The following is a 23931-nucleotide window of genomic DNA, read 5'->3' on the forward strand; positions in this document are numbered from 1 at the left end:
TTCAGACCTTCTAGGGATTTCAAGACTCTCAACACTCCACTTACCTTTGACAGTTTCTAGGCAGAAACAGAAAGCAACCACAACATGGATCTAAGCCACCCAGATTCTACCTCTATGGGGGTAATTGTAATTATCGTCTGATTTCCACTTAGAGCTAATTTTCATCATTACTTTATCTTTATTAACCTCTTTTACTTTAGTTTCTAACAAAGATATATATGAAACTTTATAAGTAGCTAAATCTATCTTCACCACTACTGCCTTAGGAGGGCTTTTCATCCCCCTTACATTCCATGAGCTGATATTTGTATTGGTGAGATATGGAAGTAATTGGCTCCTTCCACATCGACGTCTAAATAATTGTACTTGTCTCTGACATTGCCATACCCTTACTTTTGCATCGACTAGGAACTACTACATATATATCTAGTTCAGGACCAGGTTTTTGAATAGCATTCCCTACTTCTACTTTAGTAGCGACCCAATAGAAGGATCAATCGGAGCTTCTTATATTTGCTTTTTAGTTACCAGCATCTCCAGAGCCACTAATGTTAATTTAGGGAACCCATACTTGAGTGATTTTAGGAGCCTGAGTTAGTTTAGTTACTACTTTCTTATTAACATAATCATGTCCAGTTGTTTGGAACTTGGAGCAGAAAGGAGGCGTCCACTCAAAGCGCATGTGACTCTTCTAGATATACCATAACATTCTTGCAAAAGATGCGTTCATTTGTCTTGTTATACATTCATCAGTGAAAAGAGGATTTCCCTATTATACTAGCAATCCTGCTAAGAGTTTTTGGGCCCTAACGGTTTTAAAAAAGGTCAGGGAGCCTAAACCATGGGCGTATCACCCTCATTATTTCGTCATGGAAATTGAAGTTAGGTATCGAGGCTTTTGTAATAACAGATCTACCTTTTTTTAGTATGGAGGCCAAAATACAGTATTTAGTTTCTATCAGCCAAACAATAAAATTCTGTTACGAAATATCCCTCCTCCAGAAGAAATACTTTAGCTTCGTCACATGGTTGCATTCCATCATAACAAATCGCATAATGATACTTATTGAAGGGTTTGTCCTACCACATACACATACAACACTATGGCATTTTCCCATCTACGATTTTGAACATCTTCTTGTCAATTAAAGTAACAACAACACCATTTTCAAACTAAAAGTAATATATTTGAGAGACATACCTTTAGTAGTCATCTTCTTGCCACCTCTGACCATTTATTTGTGATGAACCTCAGTTTCTATTTCATGTTGAGGAATTGAGGTCTATGTTTCACTACCACTTCACCAGTCGAAATCACATGGGCTACTTTCTCAGTCACATGGGTTGTAGCAACACTCATCCTAGACATCATAGATTGTTGTCTCAATCCAATTTGACTCTGATTGGTTATCACTAGAGTAGCCCAAGGAGTCATTACAACCATGTACATTGCGTTAGTGACTTCTTACAGCTTCACATTAATAGGTCCAACACTAGGGTGGGGAGAGAGATCTACTCCATCGACAACAAAAATCGATTATGTACCTTCCAAAGTTCCTTGCTTTAATAGCAGAATATGAGATTGATGTGTAATCGGAGGGTTAAGGGTCTCAACTTTCTTCGTGCAACCCATAGTGTGCCTAAAAATGATAGGTTATTCCCTAAGCAACTTCCCTAAAACAACCAGGGACGGAGAAAACCCTAGCTTTTCGAAATGGAATATTGATGCTCTTTCAATTGGTTTAAGAGGTCAAGAATAATAGACATTTAAGGGTAGACAAGCATTACAATACATTATCATGGATTTGAGGTACTTTGAGTTCCTAGCATGGAGCCTGGAGGTCCAAAGATTGATTATTGATCTAATGAACATTTTATCTGAATTATCCAAAACCCTTGTAATCTTACCATCCCCCAACCCCTTATCTTCCCCCTAATTCAAACAATCTTCTTGTTAAACGTGAATATGTTTCTTGACGTTTAGGATTGCGAACAAATCAAAATTGATATTAGCCTAATCCAAAAAATTAAAATGTATGTCAATTATATTTACAATCATTTGTTATCGTCTACCAAATAATTTACTAATGTGTATGAGGCTTCCGTACCTGGTAAAATGGCCATATTCTCCTCTTTCGCAAGTTTTAAGCAAAAATCAAGATCATCTTGTATATCACTTAACAGAGACAAATCGAGCTTTGCCTGCAGCGTGCCATAATAACAAAGTTAGAGGAAAGGATAAATTATCTAGGAGAAGCCATGAATGTCTTTTGTACACTCACCATTACAAACATGGAACCTTCTGGCTTACTTGGACATGTAATACATGGAATCTCCTTCAATTTCTCGTAACAAAGGTTTGCATCTAGGCATAGTGTATTTATGATTTTCGAAAAGAAATCCTCATTCGTTTTCTCGATGATTTGAGGAAGTGCACCCTACAAAGTCATTCCAATTGTTCCATTAATATTCAGAATAGCAAGATGCAAAGAGAAAATTTGTAGATCACCAAATGTAGGCAAATGAGAAGGAAAGAATATAAACTCGGTAACTGTATTCTTTCCACTTAAAACCCTATTAACCTATTTCTTGCCATCGTGTGATGACATTTTTCCCCAATATCAAGTACATTTATCACAGAAGCAGCATTAAGCTCTCGTGCAACTACAATAGACCAGATCTCTATCGTAGGCTCATAGAATGTGCTTGATTAATTTAGACATGCAATGTTTGTACCTTATATTCTCAAGCCTTAACAAAAAGATCCTTCTAACTCTGAAGAGCACATAAGGCTCTTTTGCCAGTTGGTTGTAAATAGTAATGAGAATGATTTTGTATGTAAATTTATGAAGAAAATTATTGTTCATTTTCATGGTAATGCTAATTTATTCTAACTGTCTATTTTTCTTCATAAATTTTCATTCCCATAGAATACCAGCATGTAGGTGGTAATGCAAATTACTTCCTATTGGAGAAAAAAACAAAGTTTAGGAGTGACATTGCTTTTCCGTGGAGAAAAAAAAAGCACAAATTTGAGGGTTGAAATTGCCGCCTCATGGAGGTTTTAAATGTGATTCCCTTGTAATATTTCACTTAAAATTCATTCTCATTACCACAATTTATTCAATACTGACAAACGAGCCACTAAAGTTACGGGATCCTCTCACATGTAGTGTTGTTCATTTGTTGTCATCTGGAAGATTGTCAAATCAGCCAAATTAGATCAAATGAGACAAAAAATAAGTGCTACATAGCACATACCACCTAAGAATTTGTAAAGCCTTAGTAAGCTTGAAAGGATTCCCAAAAACTTTTAGGACCCGTTCTGTCGTCTTTAATAAATGATGGTAAGAAGAATGAATTTTAAGTGTAATGTTACAAGGGAAAAATCCTTAAAATCTTCGTGGGGAGACAATTTCAAACCCGAAGTTCTCTTTTTTTTCCATGAGGAAACAATTTCACCCCTCAGTTGTGTTTTTTCTCCAAGGAAAAGCAATTTTCATTACCACTAAAAGATTGTTGTAATCCTCCATAATTTTATGAATTTTATAAATATATTATAATGTATATTTTTATATATTTTAGTATTTAAATAATTAATTTCTTAGAGTGTTGACTATTTTAAAGTCTATGGAGTATTTAATGTTTTTAAAAATAATCAAATTTAATAGTTTAATTATTTTTGAGTTGTAGTATAAAAGATTTTAAAATGGGTTAAACGAGCCCAACTCAACTCAAGCACCCAATCATTTATTTCAAAATTCCAAACACAAATCCCTAAGCTCACAAGGGGTTACGGGTTACCTATATAAACCCAATGTAAACTGAAAGTTCCCACACTAAAAATCACTCACCCTAATTTTCTCCCTCTCCTCCCCCATGGTTCCCCTCCCCTTCGATTCTTCTTCATTCTCTCTCGTTCGATCAGCACTCGCCCACCATCGTCGACCACCGCTACCGTTCAGCAGCCCAGTCGCCTCCCCCTTTCGGCGTCCTTCCTCTCCTCTTCTTGGTTTATTTATTCCTCCTCTATTTTATTTAATGTTAAGTTTTTGCTTTAAGTTTTGTTTTAATGGTTTGATTATTAAAGTTTGTAACATTCATGATTTAAATATAAATTTAGGTTATATGATTTGTATAGTAAAGTAATAAAATTTCAAATTTATTAATCATGTTTAAGTTAGGGTTTCAAGCATCAAGGTATAGATTTTTAAGGTTTTATGAGTTGAAAATTATAGTACTATATTATAATTTATGAAAATTGAGTGTTGTAATGTTTATGATTATATTTAAGTATATTTTAATGAGTTTTAAACATATTATAAGTTGCTGAAATTCTTATTAGTCTGCTTATGATGGAGTTTTAAATGTCAAAGTATGGTTTTGAGGGATTTTAATGACTAGTATGGTAGTACTATACTAGAAGACATTAATAATTGAAGTTTTAATGATTAAAAAGGATTTAAAACTCTTTTAATGAAGGTTTAAAATATTTTAAAGTTGGTGGAAATATATTTGAGTAATGATTATTAGTTGAATCCATATCACCTAATGTCATCCATCCTTATACCTATAAGGATAAGAAAGGCCTAAGGATTATGAACAAGAATATGTTATCTAAGTTAGCATGGTTGGGTTATACCCCTCGCACTCTTGTCCAAAACTATATCACTGCTTGGTAGACAAGGAAAAATAGTATCACATATTTTCATAAAGGATCATACCTTTGGAAAAGCATTTGGAGAACTATACTTTGAGAGATTTTTCTAGTGCTAGAACAACTTCAGTAGAGTTTTCATATGCCTTTTTCCTCAAAACAAAAGTTCACATTGCCTTCCATATGCTTCATTTGGAAAACATCATTATTATCCTAAGTACGGAGAACCCTCTTCCTTGCATGAGCTTATTTTTTTATTTCTAATGAACATATGAAATCAGAGAAAAATATTGTAATTGAAATCATTGATCAACCTCCCGCATACCATTAAGTTATTTAAGTTCAAAGCTTCGAATGTGAAATTGTCATGATGTCTACCTAATAAGTTTCCTCCACCATACCTCTTACCAACATTCCCCTAAGCGAAGTGGACCTCCCTCCCTCTTACTAGTAAAAGATAAACATGGATGTATCCTTTGTACATATTGATATACCAATATTATGGTGGGGAAGGACGTCGGCTCTAAAAGATGGATGTATCACACTTTTAAAGGCAAAGGTAGGTGCTTAGTTTAGAAAATTGTAGACTTGATGGACATTATCGAATTAATCCAAAAGTAATAATTATTGAATCTGATACCAAAGAGCACCCTTGATAATCTGGAATCCCGAAGCTATTATTGATATAATATCTTCATTCTAGGAGCTAAATTATGCTTTTGAGGAATTGAAGAATGTATTGCAACTTTGCAGACGTCTTACCTAACCCCCTGTTGGAACATTTATAGGGTAATGGGTTTGAAACTCATAAGGGTATGTACTAGAAGAGGAGGAGGTCTAGTATGCAAAAGGCTAGAGTGCATCAAGTGGCAAAACGCATTGATAAACCAAGGGAGACAGAAGACTGGCCGCGAGTCGCGACAACCGTCGCGAGTCGCGACCAGTGGCCCGTCGCGAGTCGCGACAGGTGTCGCGGGTCGCGACCAGCGCCTCGCGACTCGCGAGCTTCTTCGCGAGTCGCGACGTGTCTTCTGCCTTGGAATGCGAAAAGATGCCTTGACGGTTTTATGTCCGTTGTGATGTTATGGCCTCATTTTAATGACCTTTAAGGTCCTTAAATCAGCTGATTAAAGGCCTTTGATGGGTGATTAACATGGGGGTTATGGATTAACTACTCTAGTCAATGAAAGGTTTATTCTTCCTATATAAACCTTGGGATTCCTATGAGTGAAGGGTTAGAAGAAAATCAGAATTTTCTATTCTATACTCTCTCAAATACTTCTTGCTTAGCTTAAGAGAAAACTTGCAATCTTCTCTTGAGTGTTCTTCACAAACACAAAAACAAGTTCTTGTTGATTCACTTAGAAGATCATCTAAGTGGATTGTTTCTCTCCATTGTATCTCATTAGTTATTTCGTGTTAACCCGGTGATCCTAGAGGGGCGAAATTAAACTAATAGGAAAGCGTAGTTTCCGTGCCTTGGAGTGGATATCCGGTTCTCTCATTGATCACACACTAACAATCTATTAGTTTAATTTCTTTCTTTTCGGATATGGCTCAATCACTCAAGGACATGACTATGAACTTCCAAAAGTTGGATAAGTTTGAGGGGGTGGGCTATCGGAGGTGGCAAAAGAAGATGCACTTCTTGTTGACCGCCTTGAATGTGGTGTATGTGTTATCAACTCCTATGCCACCACTCCCGGAAGATGGAGAGGAAGAGCCTCTTGAGACTACTAGGAAGAGGATCAAGTGGGAGAATGATGACTACATTTGTCGTGGTCATATTCTCAACTCTCTCACCGACCCGTTGTTTGATCTCTACCAAAATGTGGAGAGTGCAAAGGAACTTTGGGACGCTCTTGAGGCCAAGTACATTTCGGAAGATGCTTCAAGTAAGAAATTCCTTGTTAGTAATTTTAATTCTTTTAAAATGACTAATGATCGGCCTATTATGGAGCAATTCCATGAGGTTCATCATATTTTGAACCAAATAAGATCACATGGTATGGTGATGGATGAGGCAATTGCGGTTGCCTCAATCATTGACAAATTACCAAATTCTTGGAAAGATACAAAACATCTTTTAAAACATAAAAAGGAAGACATGTCCATGGAGCAATTAGGAACTCATCTTCGTATTGAAGAGGGGATCCGGGCTCAAGATGGGGTTAAGGATACTACTCCTAGTATTCCTAAATCTACCGTTAATTTGGTAGAGGTTGGTGGGTCTAGTAAGACCAAGAAATCCAACAACAACAACAACAACAACTTTAACAAAACCAATGTTGCAAACAAGAAGAGGAAGACCCTCTCTTGTTGGATATGCAATGGTCCTCATCTTAAGAGGGATTGTCCTTCTAACAACAAGAAGAAGACAAAGAACACACAACCTAGTGTTGTTCAAAACCAAGGTAACAATGCACATGTTAATGTAATTGAAGAAATGCATTTTGTTGCTATGATTTCTGAAATTATGTGTGTGCAGGTTGATGATTCTTGGTGGATAGATTCGGGAGCCTCTAGACATGTGTGCAATAACAAGGATTTCTTCAAGTCTTTGAAAGATTTGGATGATGGTCCAATCTTGTATATGGGGAATGATTCTACGGTAAAGGCTAGAGGCATAGGCCAAGTAGAATTGTTGTTAACCTCGGGAAAGACTTTAACTCTCCGGGATGTTGTGTATGTACCGGAAGTTAGGAAGAATCTTGTGTCAGGAGGTCTCTTGAATAAGTATGGTTTTAAAGTTGTTTTTGAGTCGGATAAATTTGTACTTTCCAAGGGTGGTATTTTTGTTGGACAAGGTTTCTTTTGTAATGGAATGTTTAAATTTAGTATTGATAATAAAATTGGTACTAGTTCTATTTACATGCTTGATGTTTCTTCTCTATGGCACAATCGTTTATGTCATGTGAATTATCGTAGATTATATGACATGTCTAAAATGGGGTTGATACCTCCTTTCGATTTAAAGTTAGAGAAGTGTCACACTTGCGTGCTAAATAAAATTACAAAAAATCCTTATCCTAGTGTGACTAGACAAACGGTATTGCTTGAATTGGTGCATAGTGACTTGTGTGACTTTCATAGTTCACCTTCTTTAGGAAATAAAAATATATTGTAACTTTTATTGATGATTTTTCAAGGTTTTGTTACATATATTTATTATTTACTAAAGATGAAGCACTAGAAAAGTTTAAGACCTTTAAAATCGAAGTGGAACTCCAACTTAATCAAAAGATTAAAAGACTTCGAACGGATAGGGGTGGTGAATATTATAATCCAAGTTATTTTAGTTCCATTGGTGTAATTCATGAAACAACCGCCCCATACTCACCTCAAAGTAATGGTATAGCGGAAAGGAAAAATAGGGTCCTAAAAGAAATGGTTAATACCATGCTTTCTAATTCGGGTCTTAATGACGGTTTTTGGGGTGATGCAATTTTAACTGCATGTTACATTTTAAATCGAGTTCCTAATAAAAGGAATAAGACTACCCCTTATGAACTTTGGTGTAATAAAAAGCCTAATCTCAATTACCTTAAGGTATGGGGTTGTAGGGCAATTGTCAAATTGACGGAACCTAAAAGGAAAACTTTAGGTGAAAAAGGAATTGATTGCATTTTTATAGGCTATGCGGTACATAGCAAAGCCTATAGGTTTTATGTCATTGAGCCCAATGACTTTGTCTCTATTCACTCCGTGATAGAGTCAAGGGATGCAATATTTGATGAGACTAGATTCTCATCGATTCCAAGACCAAAGGACATGATACCTAGTACTAGTTCCAATGTTGTAGATGACATTTCAATTGATCATGATACTACAACACCGGAAATTAGGAAAAGTAAAGAATTAGAAAAGAGAAATCTTTTGGACCGGATTTTCAACTATATTTAGTTGAAGGGTCAAGGGAGTCAATTTCGACTCAAATTTCATATTGTTACAATATGGAGGAGGATCCTAGGTCCTTTGATGAGGCTATGAAGTCTCATGATTCTGCTTTCTGGAAAGAGGCAGTGAATGATGAAATGGATTCTATAATGGGTAATCACACTTGGATTTTAGCTAATTTACCTCCCGGTTGCAAACCCCTAGGTTGTAAATGGATTTTTGTAAGGAAAAAGAAAATCGATGGAACCATACTAAAACATAAGGCCCGGTTAGTGGTCCAAGGTTTTAGGCAAAGATATGGTATCGATTACTTTGATACTTATGCTCCAGTAGCTAGAATAGCTACTATTAGACTATTGATAGCATTAGCTGCGATTCATGGTCTAGTAATTCACCAAATGGATGTAAAAACTGCTTTTCTTAATGGTGAATTGGAGGAGGAAGTGTACATGAATCAACCTGAAGGGTTTGTGGTTAAAGGTCAAGAAACTAAAGTTTGCAAATTGTTAGATCTTTGTATGGTCTTAAACAAGCACCTAAGCAATGGCATCAAAAATTTGATGAAGTTGTGTTGTCTAGTGGGTTCAAAATAAATCAGTCCGATAAGTGTGTATATAGCAAATTTGATAATAACGGTAAAGGAGTTATAATTTGCTTATATGTTGATGATATGCTTATTTTTGGGACTGATTTGGAACAAGTGGAAAAGACCAAAGTCTTCCTTTCCTCTAGCTTCTCCATGAAAGATTTGGGTGAAGCGGATGTTATTCTAGGTATTAGAATAATAAGAGGGAAAGGGTCGTTTTCTTTATCACAATCTCATTATATTGAGAAAGTGGTCAAGAGGTATAATGAGTCAAATTCGACTCATTTTGCTACTCCTATGGATCCTAGTATTCACTTGGTTCCGAGTAGTGGTACTCCAATTTCACAATTGGAGTATGCAAGCTTAATTGGAAGCTTGATGTATGCTATGACTAGCACTCGGCCGGATATAGCCTTTGCTATTGGCAAGCTCAGTAGGTATACTAGTAATCCTAGTATGTTGCATTGGCAAGCATTGAGAAGAGTGTTAAGGTACTTGAATAAGACCTTGGATTATGTCATAACATACAATAGAGAACCTTCTATCTTAGAAGGTTACTCGGATGCTAGTTGGATTTCGAATAAGGAAGATTATTCATCCACTAGTGGTTGGGTGTTTCTTCTTGGAGGAGGTGCCATTTCATGGGCTTCCAAGAAGCAAACATGTATAACGGATTCCACTATGGCATCGGAATTCATTGCTTTGGCTTCTTGTTGCCAAGAAGCGGAATGGCTAAGGAATGTGTTGAGTGAGGTGGACTTATGGGTGAAACCAATGTCACCTCTTGCTATCCATTGTGATAGTGCATCAACCATAGCTAAAGCATATAGTGAAGTCTACAATGGCAAGTCAAGGCACATTGGAGTTAGACATAGCTATGTGCGGGAAATGATAAGGAATAGTTGTATAACTATTAATTTTGTTCGGTCTAGTTTGAACTTGGCGGATACGTTTACAAAACCGTTGTCAAGGGAACTAGTGAACAAAATGAACAAAGGGATGGGTCTTAAGCCTATTGATCAACCTATGGTGAAGGAAAACTCTATTTGATGTCTAATACAACGTTAGATCTCAAATTCAAGGAGGATAGTACTTCTCTAAGAGGTTGGGAGCACTTGTTTAATACATCCCGAGGTTAGTGCTTGTTGCTACAATGATAAAGAGGTTGAATTTTATTCTTAATAAATCTTTGATAAGGTGCTCAATTGTAGGAGCATGTCCGGAAAGATTTACCTATGTAAGCTAGAAGTTTGGCCGCTTCATCAAGTCTTAGGCTTGACTTGGAATGCTTATGAATGGATATGGACACCAAGGCTTCATAGGTGTCGGAGGTTTTAAGAACCTAGTTTATGTTTTGTGTATTAGTAACTTCAATAATTTGTAATGGTTATATGATTCAAAGCTTTGTCTATCATTATGATCTAAATTATTGTAAAGATTACTTTTACTAAATGGAAATTCAATCGTTAGATATTTCCATGATGCATGAACATGTGTGTTTGCGATTTATAGCAAGTTGAAAAACTTTTCAACATTACCCTATAAATGGGAGGAGGATTGTTGGAACATTTATAGGGTAATGGGTTTGAAACTCATAAGGGTATGTACTAGAAGAGGAGGAGGTCTAGTATGCAAAAGGCTAGAGTGCATCAAGTGGCAAAACGCATTGATAAACCAAGGGAGACAGAAGACTGGCCGCGAGTCGCGACAACCGTCGCGAGTCGCGACCAGTGGCCCGTCGCGAGTCGCGACAGGTCGCGGGTCGCGACCAGCGCCTCGCGACTCGCGAGCTCTTCGCGAGTCGCGACGTGTCTTCTGCCTTGGAATGCGAAAAGATGCCTTGACGGTTTTATGTCCGTTGTGATGTTATGGCCTCATTTTAATGACCTTTAAGGTCCTTAAATCAGCTGATTAAAGGCCTTTGATGGGTGATTAAATGGGGGTTATGGATTAACTACTCTAGTCAATGAAAGGTTTATCTTCCTATATAAACCTTGGGATTCCTATGAGTGAAGGGTTAGAAGAAAATCAGAATTTTCTATTCTATACTCTCTCAAATACTTCTTGCTTAGCTTAAGAGAAAACTTGCAATCTTCTCTTGAGTGTTCTTCACAAACACAAAACACAAGTTCTTGTTGATTCACTTAGAAGATCATCTAAGTGGATTGTTTCTCTCCATTGTATCTCATTAGTTATTTCGTGTTAACCCGGTGATCCTAGAGGGGCGAAATTAAACTAATAGGAAAGCGTAGTTTCCGTGCCTTGGAGTGGATATCCGGTTCTCTCATTGATCACACACCTAACACCCCCTTCGTAAGGATCCTGTTAAAAAATAAGACTCCTCCACAAAATATGATCCATGATCTAAAAAATACCTGAATGAAGGTTGCAGGATCAGAAGAGATGTTGAGGAAGCTCTTAATGCTCTCCACAAGCTGGAACAAAAGAACACACAGGCCGACAGGTTAGTATCTTGGTGATTTCTGCTAGAGAAAAATAAAATGAATTATGTATCCAAATCGAAAGACAAAATCAGCATAAGTTCCTAGTGTATCGCGAATAGTACCTGAATCAAATGTGAACATCTATATAGAAATATATAATGTGATCAAGAGTACTCAACGTCTAAACAGAACATGAAATTGGGTGAAGAGTTGTTGGAGGTATGTCATTCATACGATATGTGTATCTCTAAAAGATAGCTTATAGGATCGGTTAAGAGTTACAATAAATTAATATAATTGAGTAATCGATATGTTTAACCGGAAACTGTTATCCATTGGCAAAATTATTATTAAAGATATTTGCAACTTAATTAGTACTAATCCTATAGGGTTCCACACATTCACATAGGTCAAACCATGAATATATATTTAGGCTAAGGTTGAATAAATGTATTTAAGGAGGCTTTGGACTACATTAGTGGAGTGAACAACGACATATTGCTTATTGATTAAGAGTTGGTTTGTTGTTAGGATATGTTCCTAAAAGTTAGTTAACTCTAATTCTAGGGGATTCCATTATAAGATATTCATCCTAAATAATCTAAGCTACCTAATAATTTATAGTAGTACATTACGTGAATATCTTCTTGACCCCAAAGCTTATTGTACAAAAGTGAGGTACAAAGTACGTGAGAGTAAGAGTCTAAGAGATATACTTTGCTCTTCCTGTCCCAAGATATGAGTGTCACAATTCGATTATGTGGTGTGCTAGCCATTAGAAGGACATCAAGTAAGGTTCTCAAGAAAGTAACCTGATGGAATCTGCTAATTGCAGATGCTCTATAAAGGTATATTAATGTGCATAATGGGTTCATGAATTAATATGCATGTAGTTTTGATTTTGATATGTTTCCACAAACTATATGTTTTTATGAAAACCCTTCAGTAGGCATATCTCATAAAGAATAATCCCTGCATCTATATTAATATACTGATCTAAAGGTCATTTCTTGGTCTGAGTAATCTTAAAACATTAAAATATGGGTTGAAACTCCCTAATTTTTTTGGATTTAAAATCCAATGCCACGTAAGAAGGTTAGCAACACATTTCAACGAACAAGTCCATCGTCGAAATAGTATGACATTATTTCTACTACTCAGGCTCCCGGTGTCAAAATGCTTAATAAAATACCTTTCCGGAAAGCGAAATGGGCCAACAATTCCAACTCACTACTATGTTGTGACCTACATGTATTTTAAGCCAATTGAGTTCGTTTAGGGCCTGAAGAAAACATTTTCATACTTTCGAGATTTTATTTTTGCCTAATTTTCGTATCAGGGTTTTATTGAGATTATTTAAATGTTTTTGGTCATCATTAAAAGACAGTTTTTTAGGATCATGGATATTATTTTTACATGCTTTTTGATTCTAGGGCGTCTTGTTCTTTCATAGCTAGTTTATCCGTTGAAAAGTTAGGAAAAGGAAGTTATTCTGCGTTACATTAGACCATATGAGATCTTGGAGCGAATTGGGGAAGTAGCTTATAAATTAGCCTTACCAATGGAGTTAGCTCATGTTCATAATGTCTTTCATGTGTCTCAACTTCGAAAATATGTCCATGATCCTATCCATATCATTCAACCTAAAACCATTGAACTAGATGAGACCTTATCTTTTGAACAACGCCCAGTTAGGACCTTTGACACCAAAAAGAGAAGTACCGGAACAAGGCGGTAAAACTAGTCAAGGTGTTATGGTCAAGCAAACTTCTGAAGAGGCTACTTGGGAAGCCGAAGATGATATGAAAAACCGATATCCCGAACTTTTTCAGCAGGTACGCTTGAGTTTCGGGGACGAAACTCTTTAAGGGGGGTATAATGTGATACCAACTTTTTGTTTGCATATTAGTAGCGAACGATAACGTTAAAGTTCGAGGACGAACTTTCTTTTAAGGGAGAGTAGATGTAATATCCCAAATTTTTATAACTATTTTATAAAATTAATATTGTTATAATAAGATTTTATAATTATAAAATTCTGAAAAATAAAGTAAAATCATAATAAATCAGATTTTTTTATGAAACTGTTTTTATTTATTAAATCAGATTATTATCTTTTTTTAAAAAAAAAGAATTTCGAAATCAGTATTTTTTTAAAAAAAAAAACAGATTTTCCGTTCAAAAAAAAAAGATAGAGAGAAAAGAAAATTCTGAATACTTATCTTTTAATTAAAACCCTAGATATATATATATATATACCCTAAACACCCAAAAATCTCCCCGTAATACACTTTCTTCATCTTTTTGGTAAGCTCTAAATTTCAGATCTAGAATCACCATTGTTGTATTTCGAAGGTTTCAACCAAAAAATAAAATAAAATAAAATTTTAAACTCAACCCCACAATTCCGGTGACTTGGCCGGTGTATGATGTCGGTCTTCTTCTTCTCTTTCTTCTTCTTTCTTCTTTCTTCTTTTTCTTTTTTATTCTTTCCTCTCTTTCTTCTGGTTCTCGTCACAACTTGCAAGAGGAGCTTTGCTCCTTACTGTTGTAATCACTTTTGTTATTCTTTTAAAAACAAAAAAAATGGTTGTAATGTGTACAACAAAGTCACGTGGGATTTGTGACTTTGTTGTCAACATGAAAAGGCTTTTACTATAAAAAAATAAAAAAAATTTCCTTCCAAGATGTGTGACATTGCTGTCACGTTTTTCAAATAAATTCTTTTTGAATTTTTCGGCCTCTCTTTTTATCTTTCTAACTTTGGTTATTTAATTTTGTTAATTATTAATTTTATAAACTTTGGTTAATTATTTTTCGGGATATTATATCAAGTGACTAATAACTTTAGGTAATATTATTTGTTGTAGACGGAAACTTCGTAGAAGGCGACTTTTAGTTGATATTGCTATACTTGGGACGCGTGTGAGGTAATTCACAATGTCCATCAACAACTAGAATCCCGTTAGGAATTGTATGCGCTATGTGTAATACATGTGATTATATGATTCTATGTTTATATTATATGTATATATGTGGCATAAATAGTAATTGTATGTGTTGTGACTAAAATTATTATTATATTTATAGTACCTATTATTCCTACGTATAATACATATGTATCTACAAGTGTTTTGTTATTACTTTTGGAATTAATGTACATATGTAATCACCATATTCAAGAAAATTATATTAACGTTGGTAATGTAATTTGATGGGTACAACTAGTGAGTTAATGATGTTTCGAACGATTCTATAAGTTGGTATGGTGACTTTATGAGGTTTTGATAATGGACGTATTGGTTACTATAAATTATGGACGTTGATTATTATTATAATGCTATAAAGTGGTTAAGTTGTGAAAAATATTTATTGAACTGAAGATGTTTCTGTTAATGTTATTGTGATATTTGATGTGTCATAACTTTTAAAATTGATTAATCACGTAAAGTGGAAATATTATTGAGGGAATTATCCTGTGGACTTGGATCCTCCATAGGTGATAAACAGTACTTGATTTTTATTCTGTTATAACTCTTTATTGTCTTCCTCCTAATACTATTGGTGCGCATTGCGGATACCCATTAGATTAGTGAGGGGTGTGCACACTAGGGACGTTCTGCAAAACGATATTGGCCATTGCTCTTAAATTATTGGGTGACGACCCATGTTGAAGTAGGTGGTTACTGGGATTAGTCCCGGCCTACTGACGTTCGATTCCCCTCTAATAATTAAATTTGATGTTGTGTGAATCACAGAAACGTGGAGTATTTAAATTGATTAAGTGTGTTATATACTTGTTTGTATTACGTTATACATGTCTGTTTTATGTGATACTTGTTTGCATTGTATTATATTTGTATGTATGTTATAAAAACTATTTTTAAAATATAACTATTATTATTTTACGGGATGGAGTTGTAATTACTTAGCTTTCGCTAATTTTTATGTTTTTGTTTTCCTTTGTTCTCTTCCTATTAATATTGTGCAGGTTGGTGAAATGGACTACGTTGCAGGAATGAGTGAATTTCTAGTTTTAAGTTCACCTAGTTTAATAAACATTGCAATGCTATTATTTGGGATTGTTTAGTTTTGGTTTGGTTTAAATTAGACAACTTAGTTTGGTTTATTTTAATACTTTGGTTTGTAAGTTAAATTTTTATTTCTAATAATTAGCCTTGCATTTATTTTGAACAATAGATGCGGCGGTAACACCCTAAAGGTTTGGTCAGATATTTTAATGGAAAGAGAATATTTTATAAAGTTTTAGAATCAAAGTTTTGGGGTGTTACAAATTTCACCTACATTAGGTGGTATCAGAGTGGGCTTTCTCTTGTATATTTTCGTAATTTACCCAACCATGGGAGAACCAGTGACCAGAGCAAGTCTCGAAAGGGTTACTGTGATTTTCACCACGACGCTTACTGCTTTGACCGATTAGATGACAGCGTTGACAATGCAGATGAACAATATGTAGAATAATATGAATCGGCAAGGATACCGGAGAGGGGAAGCCGACTAAGGTTCCAAGGAGTAGAAGCAAATGAACTATTATTGGCGATAGTTCGAGTTTTGAGGAAGAAGAATCCTTCGAAGAAGAATGAAATGATGAAAGTAATCATTACCATAAATATGGTTATCTAGTGAAGGCTAATATTCCTTTATTTTGGAACTATGGGGGTTGAAAAGTTCCTAGATCGGCATATTAATCTTGATAGATTTTTCGAAGTGATGGAAGTTCCAAAGAACAAGAAAGTTAAGATGATGGGGATTAGGTCGAAGAGTACTGCTGTTGTTTGGTAGGATTAGTTGGTTGTACAGAGGAAAAGTCAAAGAATGGGCCAGCTAAGACTTGGCTGAGGATGAAACAGTTGATACTGGAGCAGTTTTTGCCCGAAGATTATGAGCAAGTTTTGTATAAGATGTATATCACGTGTGTTCAAGGTAAGAGGACTATGCCAGAAATATACATTAAACTTTTTGCATTTTTCTGAATGCAACGATTTAGGAGAGTCGGAAAGTCATAAAGTCGCTCGTTAATTTGTGGCTTGAAGAGTTCATTGCAAGAGAAAATGGTTTTGCAAATTGTGTGGTCTGCTGCTGAGGCATCCAATTTACCTTTGAAGGCCGAAATGATAGAGAAATTTCCTCGAGATTTCTCATCTTTCAGAAGATACTCACCCTAGAGTAACTTTAATTATGTAGGTGATAATGAGAAGAGTGCAGTCGTTAAGGATCCCAACCTTGCAAATAAGGGAGGTTCTAGTAGTGCGTAGTAGGGTAAGGCACCTGTTCAGAAGCAGAACGATCCCTGTGTCAAACCTAGTAAAGGTCACTGATCTGATGTTTGTCTGACCCATAGAGTAGTTGTTGTTGTAGAATGGGATGGAAAAGATCTTAAAGGAGAGAATGATGAATATGCAGATGTTGAGTTTGTAGAGGAGGAATATGATGAAAGAGTTAACTTTGTGCTACAAAGGATCCTGTTCACATCCAAAGATGAGGGGCAGCGGAAAAATTTATTCCAAACTTTAAAGTATTCAATCCAAAAGAAAGTGTGTAATCTGATCGTGGATAATGGGAGCACGAAGAATCTAGTGTCATAGAAGTCGGTAGACTGCTTGAAGTTGCCTACAAAACCTCATGAGAAGCCATACACCTTCGGCTGGGTAAGCGAGGGGTCCCAAGTTTGCGTCATGATGACTTGCAGAGTTCTCATTTCCATTGAACCACTACAAGGAAGAGGTAGCTTGTGATGTTCTTGAAATAAATGTCTGTCTTATTTTGCTTGGTAGACAATGGCAGTTTGATAATGATATCACTTTTCGGGGAAGGGATAATGGCGTGATAGTTACTTGGGGGTGCACACAAAATTACGATGGCTCCTGCTTTGCATTTTGACCATAAGACAAGGGGAAAGAATTCTATTTTCTTAGTAATGACCTATAATGACAAAGAACTTAATGATTCCGCTAAAGAAACTAATTATTTCTGTCCAATTGTGATTAAGAGGTTGTCGAGTGGTGAGAAGGAAGGAACCACTATTCTTGAGGAAGTGTTGGAAATCCTAGAGGATTTCAGAGAGTTGATTATGAATGAGTTATTGATGACTTACCTCCCTTGTACGATATGCAACACCAAAAAGACTTGATTCCACGATGTAGTTTACCTAATCTTCCCCCACTATCGCATGAGTCCTACGGAGAATGAGAAATTATAAGGAACACTAGTATAATACATAACTACTTATTGTTGTGGTGGTATTGCTGCAGTTTTACCCATACGCAGCAATATATCACATAAAAAGAAAGGGTAAAATATAAAATAACATATCGCAGCAATATGACGGGATATTTTTGAAAAAAAGTTGACTATTTGAGCAGACATATTGTTGTGGTTTCTGGCAAGAACCGCAACAATATATTAAACAAATAATATTTGAACATATTGTTGCGGTTCTTACATAAAACCGCAAGAATAGACTTTTAAAATTGAAAATAAAAGGACCCAACTAGGTTTCCTTTTACTTCTCTCATTTAACCTTAGGCGCCGCTCTCTCAGCATTACTTCTTCTCCCCGTCCCTCTCTCAGCATTACTTCTTCTTTCAACCCCACCCATGACCCATCCCATTAAATTCCCATTTCCATCGCCAGCGATTATTCTGACTTTTCTCTCTCCTCCTCTTCATCCGCCATTTTCAACCACCTCCAAGCTATACACCTCGAAATCATCAACAATCTCTCTCCTCTAACTTTCGACTACTCGTGGCCTACAGATCTCGACAGTCTCTACTAGCTCGCCGTCGTTGCTCCACCAGCAAATCGCAACTGGCGACCAGCCTCGTCGCTCGTCGTTAGACCACGCGAAGCCTAGCCTTGTCACCGTCTCTCACGTCAACCTCGTCACACATAGCCTAATCACGCCGCCGCTTGTGGTCTTCGCCTTCAGCCTCGCATCAACCTCAGCCTTCGCTTCAGTCGCCGCCCTTCACCGTCGATTTTTTATGACGTACAATTGGTTTTTCATTTTCACTCTTTTTTTCATTTTCAGATGTACAATCACTTTTTTCATTTTAATTTTTTTTCATTTTCATATATACAGTCACTTTTTTTCATTTTTAATTTTTTCGTTTTCAGATGTATAATCACTTTTTTCATTTTTTTTGTTTTCTTTGAATTCTTTTTTCAGATGTTAGTACATTGAGGATTTACTAAAGAAATCGTTTATTTGTGATAGCATGAGTCCATGTGCAGTTTGAGTCCTTCTAGTCTCTAATAAAGGAAACCAATGGAAGATGTGTGCTGATAGCAGGATCGTCAATAAAACGACTAACAAGTATCGTTTTCCGATTCCTCAACTAAAAGACATGCTTCATCAGTTATCGGGTTCTAAGATGTTTTCAAAGATAAATCAGCGTAGTGCGTACCATCGTATCAAAATTCGACCACTAGATGAGTGGAAGACATCTTTTAATAGCAAGGATAGTTTGTATGAGTGGTTGATGATGCCATTTGGATTGTGAAAATCCCCTAGCACTTTCATGTGGTTGATGAATTAGGTTCTTCGTCCTTTTACTGGTTCTTTTATAGTGGTTTATTTTGATGATATTTTGATTTACAGTAAGAACAATAAAGAGCACATAGAGCATGTGAAATAGGTGTTGTAAGTTTTACAGGAGAACGAATTCTACATTAATCTAAATAAGTGTACATTTTGTACCAACAAATTTCTTTTATGAGGCTTTATTGTTGGTGAAGAAGGTATTCAGGTGGATTAAGAGAAGGCAAGTGCAATCAGGGATTGGCCTACACCTACATTAGTGACTGAAGTTCGCAGTTTTCATGCCCTATCGAGGATTTATAGGAGATTTATCACAGACTATAGTACCATTACTGCACCTTTCATTATAAAACATATATCAGGGGACCCCGAACAAGGTGGCATATGAGTTTAGTAGGAGGGCTTCCTTGCTCATTACTTTAGCTTAGGAGATTGTGGGTTTTAAGTGTCTGAAGGAGTTGTATGAGGAAGATGCTGAATTATTCATGGAGTTATGGGCCTAGTGTAGATTTCATATTCGAGATGGATATCTTTTCAGAGGGGATTAGTTGTGTGTTCCTTGTTCATCCTTAAGAGAAAAGGTGATTAGGGATCTTCATGGTGGTGGACTTAGCGGTCATTTTGGTAGAGGCAAGACAATTGCTGGTTTGGAATAGAGGTACTATTGGCCCTACTTGAGGAGAGATATTGGTGCTATAGTTTGAAGATGTCATGCTTGTCAAGAGTCAAAAGATCAGTCCCAAAATACTAGCCTTTATATGCCTTTGCCTATTCCTAATGACATTTGGCAAGATTTGGCAATGGATTTTGTGTTGATTTACCTTGTACGTAGCGAGGCATGTATTCTATTTTTGTGGTAGTTGATCATTTGTCCAAAATGACACACTTCTTTGCTTGTAAGAAATGAGGATACTTCAAATGTAGCAAAGTTGTTTTTCATGGAGGTGGCGAGACTTCATAGGGTTTCTACCGTTATCACTTCAGATAGGGACTAAGTTTCTTAGCCACGTCTGGATTACTCTTTGGAGGATGTTTGGGACGGGGTTGAACAGGAGATCTACAGCTCATCCACAAACATATGGGCAGACTGAGTTGACCAACAGGACCCTAGGAAATATGATTCGTAGTGTTTGTGGAGATAAGCTGAAGCAATGGGATTGGGCATTACCCTAGATGGAATTTGCATACAACATTGTTATACATTTGGCTACAGGGAAGTCACCATTCTCCTTAGTTTATACTTTTATTCTTAGGCATGTGGTTGGTCTAATTAAATTGCCTAAGACACTTGAAGTTAGTGCAACAGCTGGGAATATGGTTGAAGAGATTATTGATGTTAAATAAATTGTCAATGCTAAGTTACACGCTACTAGGTAGACAAATAAGGCTGTTGCTGATAAACACATGAGAACCAAGGTTTTCTAATAATGTGATGGTATTGTGTAAGGAGAGGTTTCCAATTGGTACTTGCACTAAGTTGAAGCCACGAAAATATGGGTCGTTTAAGGTGACTAGGAGATAATGACAATGCTTATATGGTAGCTCTTTCAAATGACATGAACATATACAATACTTCCAATGTTGCTGACATTTATGAGTACCACAAGATGACATTCTTTATGAAGGCAGGAAGTCGAGGGTGAGTTCTTTTGAGGTGGAGGAGACTGACGTAGGGATGTTAGCCGCACAGTTCCACAAGAAGTCAATCGTCGAAAAAGCTTGAAATGATTTCTACTAGTTAGGCTTCTAGTGTGAGAATTCTTAATAAAATACCTTTTCAAAAAGGAAAACTAGCCAATGAGTCCAACTCACCGCCAGGTTGTGATCTACAGGATTTTCAAGCCATCCAAGTTCATTTAGGACCCGAACACAGCATTTTAATAATTTTCGTATTTTATTTTTCTCTAATTTTCGTATTAGGATTTTGTTTAGACTATTTAAATTGTCTTAGCCGTCATTAAGATGTAGCTTTTATTCTGAAAATAATATTTGACAGTTTAACTCTTTTTGGGTGGGTTATGTAGTTTCTAGTGATTTAACGTTTGTAAATCTATATATTCGTATTAGAAATTGCGTTTGCTTTTCCTCCATTATTCCGATTGTGTCAAAAAACATTTGGAGAATAATACCTAAACAACAAAATTCATCTTTAAAACCAGATTATACCATAAGAAAATTACTTGGTTTATTGAGTTCTAAATTATCCATTATACTAGAGAGCAAATGTACGAACATCCTATACAAGACCAATGAGCCAAAAAAATTTTGGTTCACCGTATAAAATGCAGCTTCTGATTATACAAGCTAAAGACTTAATAGGGGATAAAAAAAATAAAGCAATGCAGATAAGAATACTGACCCCCGATTTTTGTAAGATGCCTTGATTGTCAGTTGTGACAAGCCAACCAAGACGCCACCCAGGAACTATCCATCGCTTTGATATAGAACCAAGTGTAATAATGGGAGTAATATTTCCAAAAGCACCCATTGGAACAAATGGATTCTTTCCAAATGTAAGGTGTTCATAAACTTCATCAGCAATCACAAGAATCCCAAGCTTTTTTGCAGTTTCTGCCACCTAACATCAGCCAAGAATAACATGCTAATCAATCCAGTAGCTTGAAAACAAAGACAACTGAATGCAAAGGAGGCACAAGGAGAAAAAATCATTAGATCTTTAGTGAAGAAAATAGCCATCTTAACATCATATCCTTTAAGCTAAATTAGAACGTTACAAGAAAAGAAGCAATGCCATAAGATGTAAGCATTGATTATGATATTAAAGATTAACATAATAATGAAGGAGAATTAAAGAGTCATTATTTTTTTGCATTTCAAATAGTAAATAGCATGTAGTAGCTGATATAGACAAAAATACCTTTTGCAAATGCTTATAAGTAAAAACATTCCCACATGGGTTTCCAGGGTTTATAAGAACCATGGCCACAGTATTCTCATCAGCTAGAGCCTCAACTGCATCAAGATCAACTTCCCACCCCTTTTCTGGGAGAAGACTAAAATGACGATGTTGAAGTCCAATGTACGCAGAGAATGCCTCATAGTACGGGAAACCCGGGCAAGGTAACAATATATTTGCTCCTGGATAAGTTAGGACTGAAAGTGCTACTTCGATTGCATGCGTGCAACCAATTGTGAGGAATACATCATCAGGAGTTAACGTATATGGAAGATGACGAGAGAGATATTCTGCTACAGCCCTGCATCCAATCATTCGACAATAACTCACTCAGTACATAGATAACCATGGAGCATCTTCCCCATAAGTGAGCATACTGCATATATATAGTCACGATGTAAACGGTTGTTGCCCAAACATGCACAAATACCGGCAATTAGTACAGTACGTACGCATCTAGGCCCCCATATAACACTAAGCTGCCTCTTCGATACTTAACTACATATGTGAATGCCTCACATTTAATACTTTAGTACGCAATTACGTGTTGAATAATTTCATGTCTCATATTTCATAGCTTTCGATGAACTTGATTATTTTTCATATGATTATCATCGCAAAAGCATATCTTCTTACTAATATATCTTCCTTCAGTTTCCCCCGATGGGTAACAAATACACAGATAAAACATTAGGCTTAAGTGGCTTACCACATCAACAGCCTAACAACGTCACCAGGCTATAATTCTAAAAGATAGTGGGAAAATGATTCAAAGAACAAGAAGAGTTCCACTAAAAAGGTAGTTTAAATAAGTTCAAACAAAAAAAATTGGAAAAATTGCGACCGACAATACCATTAGATATTTCTGCACAATGACAATGGGTAACATGGAATACCCTGAGATATTCAATTTGGATTAAGAAACATGGAGATGGTTTATTCACCTTATTCAAGAACAACAATTAATAATATTGACAAAAGCTGACTGTGATGTGATGGTGGATAAGATGCTGAAAAGGATAACTTGCTGAAGCTCAAGGCATTTATCCTATGCAGCCAGGGTTACTTTGATAAATGTTGTGCTAATGAGCTTGCACACATTTTGGGCTCAAAACTTTTTGCTTCCTAAGACAGTAATGTAGAGAATTATACAAGTGTGTAGAACATTTTTATGGGAAGGCAAGGAGTACTTGCACAGAGCCCCTCTTATAGCATGGGATAAGGTCTATATCCCTAAGAAAAATGGAGGTTTTGGGATTAGAGATTGTCTGACATGGAATGCTGCAGCAATGGGCAAATATGTTTGACAAGTAGCTCAGAAAGAAGATCTATTGTGGATAATATGGGTGCACACAGTTTATATTCAGGATACTAACTGGTGGGCATATCTGCCACCAAAGTTAGCAAGTTGGGGGTGGAAGAACATATGTAAAGTGAAGGAGTTGTTGAAAGGAGGGTACAATGGCACAAATAGTTGGGGGAATGGGAGGAAATAATATACAACAAAGGAGGGTTATAGCTGGTTGCAGCGTCAGTTTGAATCTGTACAATGGCACCATTGGGTGTGGGTTCCCTTTTAACATTCCTAAACATTCAGTTATAGGGTGGATGATTGCACTAGGCAAAGTTAGAACAAGGGAAAGATTGGCAGCTGCTGGACTTTGTCATGAAACTAAGTGTTTGCTGTGTAATACTGGAATGGATGCCTATTTACATCTATCTTTCAGATGTCATTTTAGCAGGATTATTTGTGTAGGTGTTATGGAATGACTTGATATCAGAATCAAGATGGAGGAATACTTGTACACTGATTGGAAGAAGTGGGGAAGAAAGTACAAGAGTAAGAGATGTCAAAGGAGCGGTTACTGT

The 23931-nt window shown here is 36.2% G+C and overlaps 1 protein-coding gene across 3 annotated transcripts in view; it reads right to left on the reverse strand.

Moving 5' to 3' along the window:
• LOC104883287 (probable aminotransferase TAT2) overlaps window positions 1-23931 on the reverse strand; it is a 40086-nt gene that overhangs the window by 9749 nt on the left and 6406 nt on the right. For 2 of the 3 annotated variants that reach the window (XM_010667776.4, XM_048635803.2), the window contains exons 2-6: window positions 22024-22363; window positions 21505-21723; window positions 11516-11575; window positions 2283-2438; window positions 2109-2202 (exon numbers count right to left, since the gene is read on the reverse strand). In XM_010667776.4, coding sequence (XP_010666078.2) covers window positions 2109-2202; window positions 2283-2438; window positions 11516-11575; window positions 21505-21723; window positions 22024-22363 — 869 coding nt within the window. Of the gene's footprint in view, window positions 1-1201; window positions 1414-2108; window positions 2203-2282; window positions 2439-11515; window positions 11576-21504; window positions 21724-22023; window positions 22364-23931 lie in introns of all 3 variants that reach the window. The other variant, XR_007269468.2, reaches the window with a different exon arrangement.

The sequence above is a fragment of the Beta vulgaris genome, chromosome 9 (assembly GCF_026745355.1).
Source record: "Beta vulgaris subsp. vulgaris cultivar EL10 chromosome 9, EL10.2, whole genome shotgun sequence".
In the NCBI taxonomy this organism is placed as follows: domain Eukaryota; kingdom Viridiplantae; phylum Streptophyta; class Magnoliopsida; order Caryophyllales; family Amaranthaceae; genus Beta; species Beta vulgaris.